Here is an 18,745-nt window from a genome sequence, read left to right as displayed (position 1 = left end):
GTTATTTCAGAAGTCTCATTCATTTAGGGAGATTTCTGGATGCTATGTTCAAGTATCATTAACTACTTAGCTATCCCAAAGCATACAAAGCTTCTATCTAAGCTTAACAGTTTGTGGTAGTTCTTCACTTCTCAGTGAAAATATCAACTGTAAGGGAGTATCAAATCAGATAAGCATTGCATCAAATCTATAGATACTTACTTTATCAAACCTTCCCCTTCTAACTGTTCTAGTGTGGCCTTGGTCTCCTTTCATTTGGTCTAAAACTACAACTTGACCTGGGCTTTTACCACCTGGTGAAAGGGGGAGAAGAAAAGAAGAAAAAGAAAAGAAAAAGAAGGATTTAACACACACATACATCCCTATTTGGCTATTACAGCTTTTCCTTAGTGAAATTTCTGAATCCCTGAACGGAAGTGTTACTGACAGAAGCAGCATACCAGCACATGGCTGTAATTAAGTAGCAATATAAAATCTGGAAGCTTTTACATCAGCTCCAAAGTAATAATGTTACTGAGTCTAAAAAAAGAACAAGTGTTTAATTGTCTGGTTTCCAATAAGAGCAAGAACATGCCCACAAAACAAGTCAGACACACAGATACTACAGGACGAAGACATGGCTATATTGCATACTTATTCTTTTCTTTTCTTCAGTTTTTTTAGTGGATTCTTGACTGGGGCCACTCGCTCCATTATCACTCTTCTCATCTTTACCTTCTGTTTTCTTGGCTTCTTTACTTTCTTTTTTTTCAGACTTCTCAGATTTCTTTTCTTCTTTTTTGGTTGATGGAGTTCTTATTAGGAAGGAAACACAAATGCAATGAGGAAAATTCACCTTAAAGGATTTTCACAACTTCAGAAGACACGTGCAATTTCTTACTTGCTGGCTTTATCACTTGAGGCAGTCTTCTTATCTCCCATACTCCTACCAGAACCAGATTTATCATCACTTTCTTTCTTCAGCTCCTTTTTGGAGGGATCCCCTTTCACCTATGTTTTTTCCCCAAAAGCAAATAGGTTAATACAGATTCTTCATAAGATGGTCTATTTTGGGAAGTTTTCATCTCATTAAACCTACTTTCTCAACAGAAATTTGTTGTCCATGCAGCTCTGTTCGATGAAGGTGTGCAATACATCTAGCCACTTCTGTACTAGAGGACATTGTTACTATGCCATAACATTTTGCCCCTGGGCTTCGTGCATTTGTGACCACCTTTGCACCAAGTACCTATATAAACAGGTAAAATTTAGGTTTTGAGAGAGACATTTCTAGTAAAGAACTGATAGTATTCCAATAATATATTTACCCTAGCATGTAAAAAACAAAGCAAAACCACCCAATAACAACAAAGCCCCCCACCCCACTGGAAAGACTGACACTCCCAAGTTTCCAAAGGCATGTAATTCCACAGGAAATGGAAGCTTTGAGAACTTTATCCCAACTTTCACATCAAGGCATATTAATGCTTACATCCCATTTTGAGAAGTCACAACCTCATGCACATTATCTAAATGCTTCTTTTGAAAGTTACTGTCAGAATTCATTCACAGAAACACCATTGATGTGAATTTGACAGTTCATATCTGACAGATTAATCCCCCCAAAAGCTGCCAAGTAGTGGCAGGAAGGTGTAAGTTGTATGACGTAGTAACTCAATAAGGGGGCCAATTCTTCAAAGACATCTATCAAATGTGTCAAGCAATTTTAGCAACCAGCTCTTTGACACCTGCTCCTTGAGAAAGCACTGTGTTCCTTGCTAGAATTTCTGTAATTACTGGAGCCAGTTATCTTGATGTAGTCATGCTCTAATGCAACAGTTTTGTCTTTCTAGCAGCCTGTAATGGTACAGTCATTTAGACATTATGTATTTCCCAGTTAATTTAAAACTGGGAAGCTAAGTAAATCCAGGTAACAAGCATCTTTGCAGCAAAACCAGCTAAGGAATTGGAAGTTTTAACAAAACATACTCTTGGGTTTCAGCACTTGTGAGGGCATTAAATAAAATCGCTTACTAAATTCATGAGAAAAATCAGATATCCAATAATCAGCACACATATGTGATATTCACAGTGTTAAGGTTCTAGTTAGTGCCCAAGATACAATAATGTCATAACTGCAAAGGCTTATACAAACACTGTGAATTTGCAGTTATTAGCAGCTCCTCTGAGAAAATGAGAACTGCAATAAAAATTGTTTTCAAGAAGAATGCTTAGCTTGTATGGATTCTGCATTGTTCTATGGAATTTGTATGTTCAATTGAATCTAAAATCCAGGGAAACAGACTTAGTTTAAGCAGCCTGTAAAAAATTCATTAAGTCATTAAAAGAGTCCCTTAAATGAACAGCCATTGACTCGAACTTTTTATCTATTTTTCCTATTCACAGGCCCTCAGAACATGTTTTAAAAACAGTGTCACAAAGCAGCAGGTTCTATAGAAACTGTTCACATTACAGTTTTCCCAATTAGCACATTACCTTCCTCTCATGGTTAAACACAGTTGCTACAAAAGAACATAGCCATCATTATTTAATAAAATAACAATTTAAGCCAGTCCTGACCAGTCACATTTGTGGTATTTCTTTTGCGTCTATGGGAAAAATAATTTTTTATTATTAATAAATAATTTTTTATTATTTTTATGGGAAAAAGAATTTATGGGTTTTACCTCTATGGGAAGAATAATTTCTTACAAAATTAACATGGTTCTTCCCATAAGCATGCACTCTTATTTTAGATGCTGAAAATATAGGGGGTTTTTAGCTTATACTGGTTGGACATTTCAATTCAGGCTTTTATTTAAATAAAGTATTACTCAATTTTTGTAACTGAATAGAGGAGGGGGAAGAGACACATACAACACACATGGTAGCACACCCCATGAAATACCTTTCCATATTTGCCAAAGAGATTTTTCAAGTCAGCAGCTTTTGTGTTGGAAGACAGTCCACTAACCCACAGGTTTCTAGTTGAACTTCCACTGCTACCACTAACACTGCTTGCACTTCCTGAAACAAGTTTTACAAAACAGCCAAAAAATTAAGGTGACAAAGGTATCATGAATATTGAACTAAACTATTGCTGAAAAGAGAAGTTTTGCCTGTTACCTTGAAGTAACTGTTTATCTGGCTACCTTTCTTGAAAAGACTTCTATATGAAAAAAAATATATGCAGTAAGATTTCATTCATTTACTCATGTGTTGGAACCAACAGTTTGGCTAACACATATCCAAATAACAGAGCTAGAAAAATCATACAGTTCTTTGTTAAAGGCATGCTTTACCCCTCATCTGGGTATGTACACTCAGTATCAACTTCTGAAACTTATCAATAACTTTTACCCAAGAACATCCTTTTAGCACCCATTTGTCCTTCATCAGTATGTCTTAACAGTACTCGCATAACCAAAAGATAGCAGAAAGGTAAGTTGAGGAGACTGAGCCTCCAGAATAATGCAGTCAATTCCCTAACTTCTTGAAGTATATGCCTTCCATCCAGAACAGCTTTTTAAAAATGCTGCTGGATGTAGAACTGGATGCAACCCACTGAAATGAGTCCTGCAAACTAAGGAAAATTCTGAAGAAAAAATAGAAAAACATTATGTGCACAGATAGCAATCATTTTTGCAACAATTTAGAACTGGAAGCAAGAGATTCATGTAATCTTATTCCCAAATCTTTTAGCCTTACATTGTTTAGTTCAGCTTGTTGTTGTTTGCTGCTGAATGTATGAACTGCTTTTGAGTATGTTAAATTGTAGCCAGTCATACAGGCAAGACCAGGACTGGGACTTAAGCTAAAGAGTTGGAAAATTTGGTGGTATGTGGAGTTTTAAAAGGTAATTTAACCACCTTGAAGAAAATAATAATTTTCCTTCTTCAGTGCACGAAAGCAACAAATTTCAGTTATCAGCTATTGTCAAAATAGGATATCTTGACAAATTGCGACACACTTAGAATGTCATAAAATATCATTAAAGAGCCACGGCTGGCTTTGGCTATGCATTTTAAGACAGCTTTACAATAGCTCCAATTACAGTTATATATGCTACACGAAAACACATTTGCAGTATCTTCATTTAATTTCCTTGTAAGCATATAACTACCATGAAAAGACACGCATCTACAGAAGACTGAATTATCTCTTATCACAAAAATTTTTCCTCAGAAATTAATTTATCAGATAAAATTCCATTCATCCATTAGTGATACGAGAGAGATTTTTTGACAAAGGTTTTTGGCAAAGAGCTTGAAGGCAAAATAAGGAGACTCATGAGATTATACATATGCACTTGCTCAAGTATAAGCATTGGTATAACTGGTTACATTAACGTGCTCTTGAGCTCCACTCAAGTATGAGTTTGTAATCGTAATACAGGGTTTTATGGTAAATGGATAGAAATTCCAACACAGACAAATAGGTCCAGGTTTAATGCACTGAACAACCAGAAGAGCTGTTATACTTGGTTAAAAGTTCATTTTATTTAAAAATGAGCTAGAATAAAAAACAAGACAAAAAAATTATTGGCATTATGTTTAATTACTTGCAATTATTTTTTGCTGATCTTGCATATAACATCAACCCAAACTGTAGTATGTAAAGTACAGCAGGCTTCTCTGAAAATTACACCTTCTCATCAAAACAAAGACTTGCAAAATGTTAAGTGCAATTTGCTCCCAAAAGTATTTTGAAATAAGAGAATGTATTTTCATGGAGTCTTTTAAGTATTTTTGATCTTATGAGGAATCTGACACAGGGAAAAAAAAAACAAACCAAAACATAGACATGAACATATAACTAGTGACTACTGTAACTCTAGCATGATTTACTACAGACGTGTGAGTTCAGTCATGTAAGCTGTTCTAGCATGTGGCAAGCAGTTTTCTCAAATAGGGAAGCATTTAGTTCTGGACAATACTACCCTAATTTGTAATAGTTACCTTTATCATCCTTTGATGTTGTCTTGCTTTCTTTAGATTCCTTAGTAGAGCTAGAGAGGCAAATTAAAAATCAGAAGAAAATTGAAAATACAGCATGTGGTAAGCGTTGCATTTACATTACTAATACTAGTAGACAAGTTAGCATTGCAAGAAATAAAAATAAAAAAGGGCTAGACTGTATATTTGAACAAATGATTCCCTTATGGATTCTTGCACTGATTTTCCCCAAGATGCCTGAAGATCTAGATTTTCTGACAACTCTATTCAGTGGATATATGGCAATCTTCTCCAGATTTCAGGACGGGGACTTGACTTCATTTTGTGTTCTTAGAACTGATAGCTGTTCATTACCATCATCACAAGGACATTTAAAAAATCATCAATTTGAAAAAAACAAATAAATGCTGACAATGCGACAATGCAATCAGAAGGACATAGTGTCTATACGAAGATCTTGAATTTTAAAAAGTAACTTATGGCGGTCAAAAAAATCTATAGGCAGGAGCATAGGATACTAATTATAAGATTCTTGCTGCTACCCCCATAATGTAGAGTGATCTTATTGAATGCTGGTACTCAGTATCGTAAAGAACTGACATAGAAAAACAAACCTCTTTGCTTGACCAGAGGCCCCAGTAGACGAGGGACCTTTCTTCAAAGTATCCTTTTCTTTGTCTCCAGATTCTGCTTTCTTTGAACTTTCTCTGGCTTCCTTCTTGACGGGATCACCCTTCACGCAGTCTTCCTTCTTACCATCTTTATGGTTCTCAGTCATCTCATAGTCCTTGCTTTCCTTCTCCAGGCTCTGTGAAATGGCATCCTGCCCATCCTTGGGCTTACTTGCTTCAGAATCTGTAATTTTCACATTTTTACCTGTTTCTAGGAGGTCATCACCATCAAAATCCAGAGTGATGGCATCTTCAGCCTGGATTGTAACCGATATGTTATCATCCTCAGCTTCTTTCATAGAGGTGTTAGCTTCCATCTCTTCATGAGCCGTGTGATCAGCCTCAGCTAGGCTTTCTTCTGAAGGAAGAGGTTTAGATACTTCTTGTGTACCATCACCAGAACCTGCTTTATCTAAGAGGATTTAACAGGAATAAATATGGCAAAACAGAAGTTTAAACAATTTCATATGCATAAGCTAGAATAGGACCTAGAAAATACAAAGCCAGTTATTAGCACTGATGGAAGGTTAGAAAAAAACACAAGGTGTATTAACACAAATATAAATCCTTTACCCAGGATCACTTATTCTTCCATGGCAAAACACATTTTCTAGAGACAAATACCAAAACATTAGGAAAGGGAATATGGTTCCATCCTGGAGATACCCGTTCTTCATAAGAAGTATCCATTTTCCAGTTTAGGATTTAGTGTTCCAGAAGAAAATAGTTGCTTTGAATGCTCACAGTTTGATTTAAGCTGTCTTTGAATCTTCGTGGTTCTAGGACTTCTTCCCAAATCCGAAAGAATTACAGTCTTGGAGAATTTCAGCCAGTCTTCCACGCTGGGGATCTCCTTTGCTTTTTCCATTCCTACGCAGTTGTTAGGCAGTCAAGTTGGCTGCACGAGGCTGCTGCAGAACATGGAGTGAGCCTTAATCCAGAGTTCGTAGACAAATGGTTCTCAGTCTTCATCCACTGGAGAGATTTTCCATCTCAGTCCCACACAGTCATCTCCAACCGTATTCTTGAATTTGCGCAGACGAGGCACTTCAGCCATAGGGTCCCTCGTAAACATCGAGTCTGTAGTTTTATCCTGTAGCTTCAGTAATGTGTTTATCCCATCTTTTGTAAAGCGATGGTGTTCCATGTCCTTTGTAGTCCACAATACGCAGAATCCTTAAGACTTCTGTCCAGGAAGTCTGTTTGCCCAAGTGCATTACATTCCTTCTATAGTTTCACTAATGAGCATAGCTTACAAAAAGTAGCCACTCCACAGGTTTCCAAACACTTGTTTTACCATCCTATGTACAACTGGCATTTCTAAGTGACAGTAAGCCAAGGATATGGTGGTCCATACATTTATCGGGTGCTCAAGTTCAGTGTAAGGGTGTATCATTTCACTCAATTAAAAATCAGTTACTGCAGTGCAAGCTGGAAGCTCTCACATCAAGACTTACCGTATATTAAAAATGGAGTCCTTGAATACTATGTTTTTTTCATTAAGAATCATAGTATTACAGCTATATTATACATCCACCACAGTAACTGATAAGTACTGTAATCAACTCTTTAAGAGTAAAATAACTCTTAGGAGTGAAATAAACCCACTGACTGCAATCATTCCAGGTGCAGGGCTTAATAAGGAGAGAACCGATACTTAGTGCTGGAGACAAGCCTAGTATTAGGAAAGAGATCGAATACTACAAGAGAAAGTTGCCTGCTCTACCAGACTAAGACCTCTGAACTCTATTAAACTTTAAACATACCTTTCTCATTTTCTTCATCTTCACCATCCTGCAAAAAAAGAAAGTCAAGACTAAATGGCTCCTACTTTAAAACTTTAAGCAGAACAGTTTGTAGTTTCCACAGATTTTTCATCCTTTGAAGGCGAATTAATGAACCCCAAACTGTTTCCAAAGAAAAAATGGTCTAGAAACCAAGCCTGTGCATCTCTCCCTTGTCAAATCACTGAAAATTTGCATGAAACTTCACTGGTGTGTATCTGCAACACTTGCAGTTTGCAAATGAAACACAGCTATTTTCTTCCCCTTAACTCAATGGGACATTTCTAAACTGTTCCATATCCTGCTAAAGCCTTCAGAATGGCTATCTAATTACCCCTTTCAACGCAAGCAATCCATCATTAGGTTTAAAATCTTAGGACAGAAGTCAGAAACTAGGTAGACTTCCTCCACTAAGTATGTGAAAATTAAAACAAGATCTTAAAAGTTATTTACTTATTTATCATTAGCTTCACAGACCAAGGCATGCTGTACAAGATGTTATTTTCAGACATCAATTCCATGTAACTTAGAAAGAATTTCTGAACTTAAAGATGTTACAGATGTATTGACACCACCACCACCACCCAAACCCAACCCTTCCTCCCCCCTCCCATTCTCTAAAGGCAGATTTCTACATTAAAACAGGAGTTTAGGTGTATATACTACGCTAGCATTTGGCATAGCCCTCTGAAGCGTTTTTAGTAGCGTTTGAAACATACTCCTTTCTAAGTCTATGCGCTAAATATGCCCAAACTGTAGACAGGAATTTGCACTTAAACAGGACATCTTATTTGGAAATCACAATTATCTGCATTGGAAAAAAACCATGAATAAAAGCTTCCCATATTGTTTGCCTGTACTGTACTACATCATCTGACTCTAGGATGCATGCTGGAACAAAAAGCCAGTCTAAAGTGATATTTTCCAACTAAACAGACATGAAAATCAGCTTAAGAGAAATTATTTGGAACTTACATGGACAGCTGGAAAAGTATAATCTTCCATGTCTTGACCTTCATTTTCCTATGAGAACATAAAAAGGACTTGCTCAGCAAAGTATTTGTAAAACACTTCAACATTCAGAGTCAAGAGATTCATTTAACTCAGAAAACATTTTAGTTAAGTGGAATCACACTCATTAAGGAGAACATCAATGAGCAGTTCTCATTACTTGTATCTTTCAGTTCAGTGATCAGATTATGTATGTCACTACTAGTATGAGGGGAAAAAGCCCACTTAGGAACTCTGCACGGACTGTGGTAGTATTTTATCAGTCAATCCATGCCACATCTGTTTCAGGACTATTCAAACACAAGTCAAGGAGAACAGAAAGAAAAAGAAGTACTAAATTATCTTTTACAGATAAGCAAGACAAACTAAAAGAAAAACCCCCAATCCCTAGTTCTGACTTCCCAGGAATACAAACACACTTAGAAAAATGTACATTTTGCTGATAAAAATACATGTAATATATAACAAAGTACCTGACTCACAGAATCCTTTTCTGTCTCTTCTGTTGTCTCTGCTGGCTCTGGGTCCCGGTATCTTTTCTTTTCTGCAGATGGCAGTTCTTTTGAATTCAAGTTCTCATCTTCAACAGATTCTTTAAAGTCCTTTAATTCATCATTTCCATCTTGATCACTTGCATCTTGAGTCTCCAATTCACTTTCCTTGTGGTGTGAAAAACAATTATTTTACATTACAAGGGTGTTATTTATATTCTGAAAAAATAATGGGTGGAATCACTGTTTCTGCAAAATACTGTAACACATCCATAATAAAAATTCATAGCATGTTTAAAAAACACACACACCTTCACATCCTTAGGCACCACAGCTGTGAACACAGTAAAAACAATGCTCCAAATTGCCACATAAATTAGCACAAAGGAAGTGGAAGCTTATTTTGGTAAATAAAGCCAAACATTAAGCTTAAACAAACTCAGAACGGAAAAAATTACATACTTTTATTACCTTGACAAAGGAATCATCTTCAACTGAAGCATCACCAGTTAATTCATCAGCTTCATGCTTTTTACCTGGAATGACAAGATATACTAATTACTAGAGCTACTCCATATACCAGACTTTCTTTCAACACTGAAAATAGACTAAATATTTCAATATTGAATATTGTGTTGGGCCTTAGTTTATCTGAACTGTTCATTATTAAGATGACCCTTCCCAAACTAAGTATTTTTAAGGTCAGCAGAAAAAAATGTGAGCTGAGTGAGAACGAACAATTAATGCTGTTGCATATACAAGCAGTTACATCCAAGTTAGTGATTTTAATACCAATCCTTCTACTTTGATTGATAATGGAATTCAGGAGAACATCAGACTGTGTGTTTCTAGAATTACTGGAGTTATCTAGACATTATGACTTCAGACATTGGAAAGACCTTGCCCTATAGCATAATTAGCATCACTGAGCAGTTTTGGTTAGAAGGGTCCTCTAAATGTCATCTAGTCCACCCAACCTCCTGCTGAAAGTATAGCCAAGTTCCAAGTATAATCAGATGGTTCACGTTTTATCTAGCTAGACTATCCACAAGTATGGCAACTGCAAGACTCTCCAAGCCACCTTTTTCAGTGCTTTTCATCACTAGAGGGAACTCTCAGCAGAAGAATTGAGTCAGGTGAAGCATTTGTGTTTTCTACATGTTCCTTATTGTACTAGTGCACGTACCATCAAAGAATTCAGTTCTTCCAGGACATGCACACTCTTCTCTAGTAAAGATGTCTCTGTGGAGATGAGAACTAGACACAGTTCCCTTTGAAAATCACTGCATTTCCTTAATCTTCAGTAAAAACAAAACCAAAGAACACTAGATACAAATATCTCCATACAAACACACCCTTTGTAGAGCATTCTCTCTCTGATTCATTCTATCGAAGATTAGTCTATGTGATGGTTTTCAGTAACTCAAGGTACGAAAGCAGTTGTTAGGACATGCCTTTACCATCTTCTAATGAAACTCATGTCAATTCCAGATGCAAATGAGATGGCAGTTATGATCACCACTTAATGCTTTATTTTTTGACATCACATCTTTTCCCATTCTCAGCTCTGGGGCCCCCAATACAAGAGGGATGTGGACCTGCTCAAGTGAGTCCAGCGGAGGCCATGGAGATGCTGTGAAGGTTGGAGCAGCTCTGCTCTGGAGACAGGCTGAGAGAGCTGGGCTTGTTCAGCCTGGAGAAGACAAGGCTCTGGGGACACCTTAAAGCAAGAGCAGCTTCCAGTGTCTAAAGGGGCCTACAAGAAACCTGGAGAGGGACTTCTACATGTGCATGTGGTAGCAGGACAAGGAGGAATGGCTTTAAACTGACAGAGGGGAGATTTAGATTAGATACGAGGAAAAAAATTCTTCACCGTGACAGTGGTGAGGCACTAGCACAGGCTGCCCAGAGCCTTGAGCAATGTGGTCTAGTCGAAGGTGTCCCTGACCATGGCAGGGGGGTTGTAACTGGGTGATCTTTAAGGTCACTTCCAACACAAACCATTCTACGATTCTATGATCCCTTCATCCTCTAGTGAATGGCTAAATCAATTCTATATATGTACAAAAGGAGTGGAAAAGAAAAACATCAGCCAAAGTTTGACACAAATGAAGATTTCTACTACCTGGAACAGTCAATTTTGTCAGCAGCTAATTTTCATAATCTTTCATATAGAGTTCTTAAATTGTATTTCAAAGCTGGGAACTGCTCAACTACAGGGGAAGCAGAGACTACTGTTTTGGTTTTACTAAGATTCTAATTGGTTTTACTCATTTCACTGAAAGATGGCACTCTGACAGTACTCCTATATGCAGCACATTGTTTTGAGTTTTAGACACACACTAGTCCCTAGGAAAAGACATATGGCAAAAGTTATTTCTATGATTGCAAAATATATAAGATCTAAGCATTCAGATCCAAATACATAAAGAGATCTTGTCCCCGATTTTAATTCATTTAAAACAAACAAAACATTCCCGATTTATATTTGTAATGCAATATATTTGCAAGACTTCAGTGCAGAAAGCCAGCAACACAGGTATACTTAGGAAAGCCACCTTTCCTCAAAGAGGCATGCACTTACACTGGAAAGGACAGGTTTTGATATGCATCACAGTTGGTGTCTGAAAGCAAGACTAAGTCAAATCTTGTATTACTATTTTAGCACTGTGTGATAGAATGTACGGCAACATGTGTCTTCAATGTAAATTAAAAACCCAGTGAGAAACAGCAAGAACTTCTACACACATTCAAGTGTTTTCTGTTTTGCCTCTCTCACATTTCAGTTCTTGAGCCTGTTAAACCTGAAAGACAAAGTTTTCCCTGCATCCCATACCTAGCTGAGCACAGAGACAGCCAAAACCACACATCAGATGCTAGACATATTTAGCAACTATGTGGCATATAGTATCATGAAAGTTATTTAAATTTTGCCTGAGTAAGTCTCACAGGTGAACTAGAACCTAGACTTTATTAGGAAATTAAAAGAAAAAAAATATCTACCTCAAATTAATCCCATTATTCTGCAATAGCAGCTAGAGAAATGCATTTGATTGACATGTCCTCATCAAGAGGAAGTTGTACCTTTCAGTAATGAAGCTGTCCATATATTTTGTTTGCTGCTAGATTAGGCTAAACAGGAATATATGTTTTCATTAGCCTTTCTTCAGTCTTGGTGTCTTTCTTCACACCAAGTCTCATTTACTCCAAGTACCAGAGGTACTTGGTACAAATAAGGAGACTTGAACAATGACCTTCACCTTCCAGGGCCAAGCCACAGAATCTTAGGAAATTTGCTTTCCCCTCTCAGTTCTGTGTCTCGGGTCACTCTGATCTCGTCAGTCACACTGCTCAAAAGCAGCACGTCAAGGTTCTGATACAAATAGTTTTCAGAACTTGGCACACTAACACCCCAAAAAGCCAGCATCCACAAAAATTCACAACTTCCGGAGTCCCCAGATATTCAAAACTTTTCCACACTGACACTCATCCACAGTGGGCTATTGAAGGCATACTTCTCTCAGTTTCACAGGATTAGAATCAGATTGCAGCAAACACCTTTCAGTGACCTTATTCAAGATTGGCAACACTTTGGGGAAAATAACTGGAATTAAAGGGTATGTTAACAATCACAGTCAGAACAGCTAGACCTTCTGCAGACAGCAGTTGTCTGACAGGTACAGCAGTTGTCAATACATTATAAAATTTCTGTACAGATTTATCCATGCAGTGGCTATTGAAAATGTCAATGGTGTAAGCAGCGCTCATCACAAAGCTGGGTGCCTAACACCACAAATATTAATTTACCTTGGAATGATGGCACTCTTTCATAAGCCATGCTTACTTCCTTTTCTGGCAATGGCTACATATAATAAAATTGCAACCCACTACTTAAATAGAGAACAAATATTCTCCTTATGAGATGTAGAACATCTTTAAAATGCTGGTTTAAAACTATACAGGTTTAGCTTTTCTCTCATTTATAGGCCTTAAAGTAGCATAAGCTTGTTCTACCTATTAATGGTCTTCTACATGAGAAATTCAGGCTTATACAGAATTACAGAAGTATTTTGGAGAAGTCTTCAATTAGACATTTGCAGAAGTAGATTGACACACTTATCATAAAACTTTGGAAGAACCAGTGTTTGCATTTTTTCTGGTATTTCCTCTGGAGCGCCAACAGGTTTCTGTTGTAGTTGATGCCAAAGATTCATCAAAAACGTGGGACAGGAGGCAAAAAGGAAGAAGGGGAAAGAAAACCTCTACAATGGAATAAACTCTTTATAGCATTATTTAGTTAAGAGATCTGCTGCAACTCGAACAGTATCATTTGCCACAATATTAATGAAAGCAAACTAACCTGTTATACTTCTGTGTTCTTAAAACAGTATCATAGAGAAACAAGAACATTCAAGTTTTCTCCATTATCTGCAGGATACTGCTCTTACTCATGGTTTTTAGAAAGGAAGTCCTTTTGAAGGCCAACAGTATACAACTTAGTTTTGTTTTTAAGTAACTGAACAATTTTAGTAAGTCAAAACCTGTTGGTTGCAACATTTGATCTAACAGCACTGTAAAATTGGAAATTCAGTCAGAAACTAGAGGGGTACTTAAGACACGAAGTAACAGGTATCTGACTGGCCTTAAAAAGTTGAAAAGCTGCAAATAAACATCTCTGCTCACATTAATTCTCTAAGGTTAAAACTGATTAGCCTAGAATCTGTTCCTCACCCACACTAATTCCAAAAATTGGCAGAAAAGTAACTTTCAATCACTAAGTCATGATGTATCAATACGCCATAGTATTTTCAACTGCAAACAGTTCAAAGGAATGGTCACATTGGAAACATTTGGAAAATACTTCATACTAGAAGTAACTTCTTCTGGATTATCAGAATAAGCAGCAGAATGTTCAGACTTGAACATCTTTTTCCAGAAACTCTTATCTTTTCACAAATAGAGAAATTTGTCCACAGCTACTGAATTCCAGCATGGAAAGGCACAGCTGAGGCAAGTAAAAATGGGGCACTTGGTATTTGTTCCATCTTTAAGCTTTCTAACTTTAACTGGCAAAACCAACTGATCCCATCTCCATAGCTTTCCAATCAGCTGTTCTGCAGTTCTTCTTTACCCCAAATATTTAATTAAATTAGCTTCCAGGAAAAGTCTTATTTTTTACTAACTTTGCATACAGGATCAATCAAGGATTCTTGTTGGATTAGAGAATCCTTCTGCAAACATTCTTTAAGTCATGATGCAAAGTTCACTTTTCCAATGAAGATCCACATGGCTCCCTCTGTGTTATATCAATTTTGGGCAAGTCAGTAAACACCCCATTCTAAATATGGCTCCTTTTTCATACAGTATCTTATGCTGTGGAACTTTGTATGGGACACTGGAAAGCTGCTGTTTAAAGAAGGTCTACATTCAAACAGTTTAGTCAAGGTCTTATTATTCTACTCGGTGTTTTACAGGTATTTCTTTCCTATCTCATAGGAAGTTGGCTTTGTATCATCACTGTCAGAAGCTTGTCACAGTCCAGTAAAAAGCTGCAGTATATACTCAGCTGATAGATCAACTTATCAGGCCATTACAAGATCTTGTTCTATGAAAGTAAATTCCACTCTTAGCCTTATTCCTACTCCTCTCCATATTCGTCAATATACATACAAAAAAACCAACGAGAAAACAAATGCATCACACACCCCTGCACACACTATTCCCCCTCTAGTTCACCCTGCATCAACATTCCAAATCAAGTTTTTCTAACGGACAATGCTAGGGAATTATACACCTCACTTTCCAGAGACCTTAAGAGCTGCAGTAAAACTGGCTAGAGAAGACATTCAGCTCTAAAATCAATACCACCTGACACAGTTCATGATTTTTTAGAAGGGAAACCTCTTTCTTCACCTGTCTCTCCTATTCACCTCTCTGCCTGCTGTGAGGAGGTTTAGTCATTATTCTCACTTCCTGGCTTTTTCTGAGGCTGTATTTTCTTCATATATTACTATATGATATTTCTACCCTCCTTTGTATAGCAATAGCAGCATCAGTAAAAAATACTATAGAACTAGTAGTGCCTGGACACCAGGAAATAATTAAAGATCTATTAGCATTAGGCTGAAGCTGTGGGGCAGGGAGGAAGCAAGCACTAGCAGAAGGCCTAGAGCAATCCGTCAGCAAAATCTGTGAGGCAACACTATGCATAGTGCAGAACGTGTATAAGCACAAAGGGATCAAGATAGTTAATTTAAATGAAAATTCAGTCCTACTGGATTCAAGTGATGGGCATATATCTCCCACAAGCTTTTGAAACTTTCCTAGTGACACATTAAGGAATGGATTTTTTTTAAGTGCCAGATTTACAAGTTTTGAGGGATACTTTCTGGTTACTAGTAACATATTTCAGTAGAAAACATCAGAAAGGGAGATAAAATCAGAATCTGTAGTTAACACATACAAGCCACAGTTAAAAAGAAAGAATATATATTCTTTCTTACAGCTATGAGTAAACCAATTAACATAAAAAAAGATTTTCCCCAGACAAATTACAGTTTTTCTTTGTTCAATACGTGAAGATTAATACAACATGAACCTTCTTATTTTTGGCACAAAATCTGCTCACAAGACTTTAATAATCCAAAAAGTAATGAGGAAAATCTCTTGAGCTTGCAAAGTGGGCAGATAACAACTTTATGAAGGTCATATTTTACTTTGAAGTTTACCAAGAACGTATATGTTACACATACACCTTAAAATTCCACAGAAGAGGTGGCAGGGAACAGTTACTGAACCCTGCCTCAGGCAGCAGCAGCCTTTGCAGAAGCAAAATTAAACAAGAAGCTGGTTCAAGAACATTATGCACATCGAGATACTAGTTTGGAGAACAGGAGGATGAAAAGCAGGAGATAAGTGTTCAATACAGCAGAGCAAGTAGCCATTTAAATCTCTACATGAAAAATGGTAGAAGCCTTTCCTTATTTAGCTTCCAAGTAGTTTCCTTAAGCATCAATTACTTTTCCAGAGTAGAGAATAAAGTAATGTTGCAGAACAAAATGAAACCACATTGTAAAACAGTTTTATTCCCTTTTGCTTTTCTACTACGCCAAAAGTATAGGTAAGTTATTCGAACTTTCTAAGCAGAATTTATTACTTGTTTCCCCATTCACAGCAACAGACCAAAGCATGAATAATCATTTCTACCACAAAACTCAGCATCAGTTAAGTGACAGTGGTATAATATTGATCATTTCCAAAACAGGTGTCTATACCACACTTAACGAACATTCCTAGTATGCACATTCCGTGAGGAATGCCATGCATAAAACAGACATTTCCCAGTATTACTTGATTATGAATGCTCTCAGAACAACAGAAAACAAAAACCCAAACTAATATCCCACAGAACTTAAGCTCAGAAAACATTATTAAATACTGTAATAAATACGCATGCAAAAGAAAACAGGAAACAATCTCTGCCAAACAAATCTGAACAGAATCTAAACAATTATTTTTCACAACAAGGAAACTAAAATCTCTTAATTAGACATTTCAGAGTGAGCCTTCAGAGCCCATTCAGGAAATTCCTATTTATGAATCCTGTCTTCAGTAAAAAGTATGCTAATAAACCCAAACACAATCATAGAATCATAGAATAGTTAGGGTTGGAAAGGACCTTAAGATCATCTAGTTCCAACCCCCCCTGCCATGGGCAAGGACACCTCACACTAAACCATGCCACCCAAGGCTTTGTCCAACCTGGCTTTGACCACCACCAAGGATGGAGCATTCACAACCTCCCTGGGCAACCCATTCCAGTGCCTCACCACCCTCTCAGTAAAGAATTTCTTCCTGATATCCAATCTAAACTACCCCTGTTAAGTTTTAACCCATTACCCCTTGTCCTCTTACAACAGTCCCTGAGGAAGAGTCCCTCTCCAGCATCCTTGTAGGCCCCCTTCAGATACCAGAAGGCTGCTATGAAGTCTCCACACAGCCTTCTCTTCCCCAGGCTGAACAGTCCCAACTTTCTCAGCTTCATATGGGAGGTGCTCCAGTCCCCTGATCATCCTCGTGGCCCTCCTCTGGACTTGTTCCAACAGTTCCATGTTCTTTTTATATTGAGAACACCAGAATTTGACCATTCAGGTAGTGAGCTCCTACCACATATTACTGTACACCCATCACTAGCCTAGGTCCAACATCTTCTCATGGCTTAACAACCTCTTAGTTCTCCCTTTGTTGTTACACAGACACTCTAAGACAACAGAGATACCCATCCCTGTTCCCAGAGCCACACAGCAGTTTATATCCACTCCGCACCTGCAACACTCCATGTTTAGGAGTGAACACAGCATATTCCAAAAACCCCACAGATCACCTACAGAGCCTCAGCACACACAGCACAAGCCCACAAGATCTGCAGGCAGTAGAGCTGCTACCTCATAACACATCTCTTAACTTACCCATTTTCCATGTCTATCTGGCATTCCTATATATTTCCTATATACAGTGACTAAAACCAGACAAGTAATGCAAGAGATGTCTCAGATGACAGAAATCATGAACAGTAAAGTCACAACTGTATCTAAACTACAGGCCACAGTTCCACACTCTTTCTTTAAGGTGATATATGCCACAGAAACTGGTTAAGAATGTAATATATATCCATAGATCTTAACCTTTGCTTTTAGTTGGTTTCTTGGTGGGCGTGTCAGCCGAAACAGTTATTTCAATATTATCTGGATCGCCTCCTTCCTCTTCAATAGCCTAAATAAGACCAAAAAACAAAAGTTCAATTTTTAATGATTTCAGTGGTACTCCAGACAATTTGATTTCAGAAGAAGTCAGTGAGACAAGCAATTACTTTTTTCCATCTCAAAAGCATTTTAGAAAACACTTTGGGTTAAACCTTTCACTTACAGCGAGGGAGGGAACACTAATGATAATGCCAAGAGTTTAAACTGTTAAAATGGCATGTTCAAAGCACAGCTTATCAAGGATCTGCACATTTCTTTTTGAAAACACAACACTAGAAGGCTAGTACGATATCCATGATAACATTAAGGGCAGCAAGAAAACAGAGGGGAGGGAAGCTCAGAAACCCTACAGCAACAGCCAGCCTCAGGGCTCACCCCAGCGGCCGCCCTACGAGTTTCAACGCCCAGGGTGTCGGGCGGGTCACAAGACCGCGGGGCGAGCTCCACCGGCTGGGACACCGAGCCCGGCCACCGCCTAGTACCTCGGCGGCTGAGAGGGGCGTGCCACCCTGCTGAGGTCACGCACGGCCACCAGGCTGCCCGGTCACGGCAGACCCTCACCCCTACACCGGAGGCAGCACAGGGACAGGTCCCGCCCCCCACACCGGGGGCAGCCGGCGGGGCGGTGAGGGCCCCGCCCCCGGAGCCGGGCAGCTAGCAGCGGCGGGCTTGGCCCCTCGGCAAGGCGAGTAGGGAAGTGCAGGGCAAGGCAGAGCAGAGGAGGGCCGGCCCCCGCGGCCTGTACCGGCCTCTCACCTGCTTGAGCCGGGAGATGAGCACGGTCTTCACCCCGGTGATGTCCAGGTTGCGCCGTTTCAGTTCCGATTTGAGGTCAATTACCCGCAGGTCGGTGATCTTCTTGCTCTCGGTCGGGGGTAACGCCACCGACGCCGGCGCAGCAGGTGCCGCGGGAGCGCCCGCAGCGGCGGGAGACGAGGCGGCGGCGGCCATTTTAGAACGACTGAGCGCGGCAGCTGCACGCACAATGAAACTCCCCCCCGCCCGGCCGGGCCGAAGAGTACCCGGATGGAGGCCGCGGCCGACCTGGAGGCGCAGCGCAGGCGCGCTGGGGCTCACCTGGAGCCGAGACCT

General features: G+C 38.8%; 1 protein-coding gene across 3 annotated transcripts in view; it reads right to left on the bottom strand.

Annotated features, from left to right (window-relative positions):
- The window catches only part of SLTM (SAFB like transcription modulator), a 27,420-nt gene extending 8,675 nt beyond the window's left edge, over positions 1 to 18,745 (bottom strand). Inside the window, exons 1-13 of one of the 3 annotated variants that reach the window (XM_080626246.1) lie at positions 18,410 to 18,745; positions 17,576 to 17,663; positions 9,363 to 9,427; positions 8,874 to 9,059; positions 8,365 to 8,412; positions 7,372 to 7,399; positions 5,549 to 6,017; positions 4,938 to 4,987; positions 2,888 to 3,006; positions 1,079 to 1,228; positions 881 to 990; positions 634 to 794; positions 202 to 293 (exon numbers count right to left, since the gene is read on the bottom strand). In XM_080626246.1, the coding sequence (XP_080482372.1) occupies positions 202 to 293; positions 634 to 794; positions 881 to 990; positions 1,079 to 1,228; positions 2,888 to 3,006; positions 4,938 to 4,987; positions 5,549 to 6,017; positions 7,372 to 7,399; positions 8,365 to 8,412; positions 8,874 to 9,059; positions 9,363 to 9,427; positions 17,576 to 17,663; positions 18,410 to 18,604 (1,761 nt within the window). In that variant the 5' untranslated portion in view covers positions 18,605 to 18,745. The remainder of the gene's footprint in view (positions 1 to 201; positions 294 to 633; positions 795 to 880; positions 991 to 1,078; positions 1,229 to 2,887; positions 3,007 to 4,937; positions 4,988 to 5,548; positions 6,018 to 7,371; positions 7,400 to 8,364; positions 8,413 to 8,873; positions 9,060 to 9,362; positions 9,428 to 17,575; positions 17,664 to 18,409) is intronic. The other 2 variants (XM_080626248.1, XM_080626247.1) reach the window with 2 other exon arrangements.

Source organism: Psittacula echo, assembly GCF_963264785.1.
Source record: "Psittacula echo genome assembly, chromosome: 10".
In the NCBI taxonomy this organism is placed as follows: domain Eukaryota; kingdom Metazoa; phylum Chordata; class Aves; order Psittaciformes; family Psittacidae; genus Psittacula; species Psittacula echo.
This window is presented reverse-complemented; position numbering and strand designations above follow the sequence as displayed.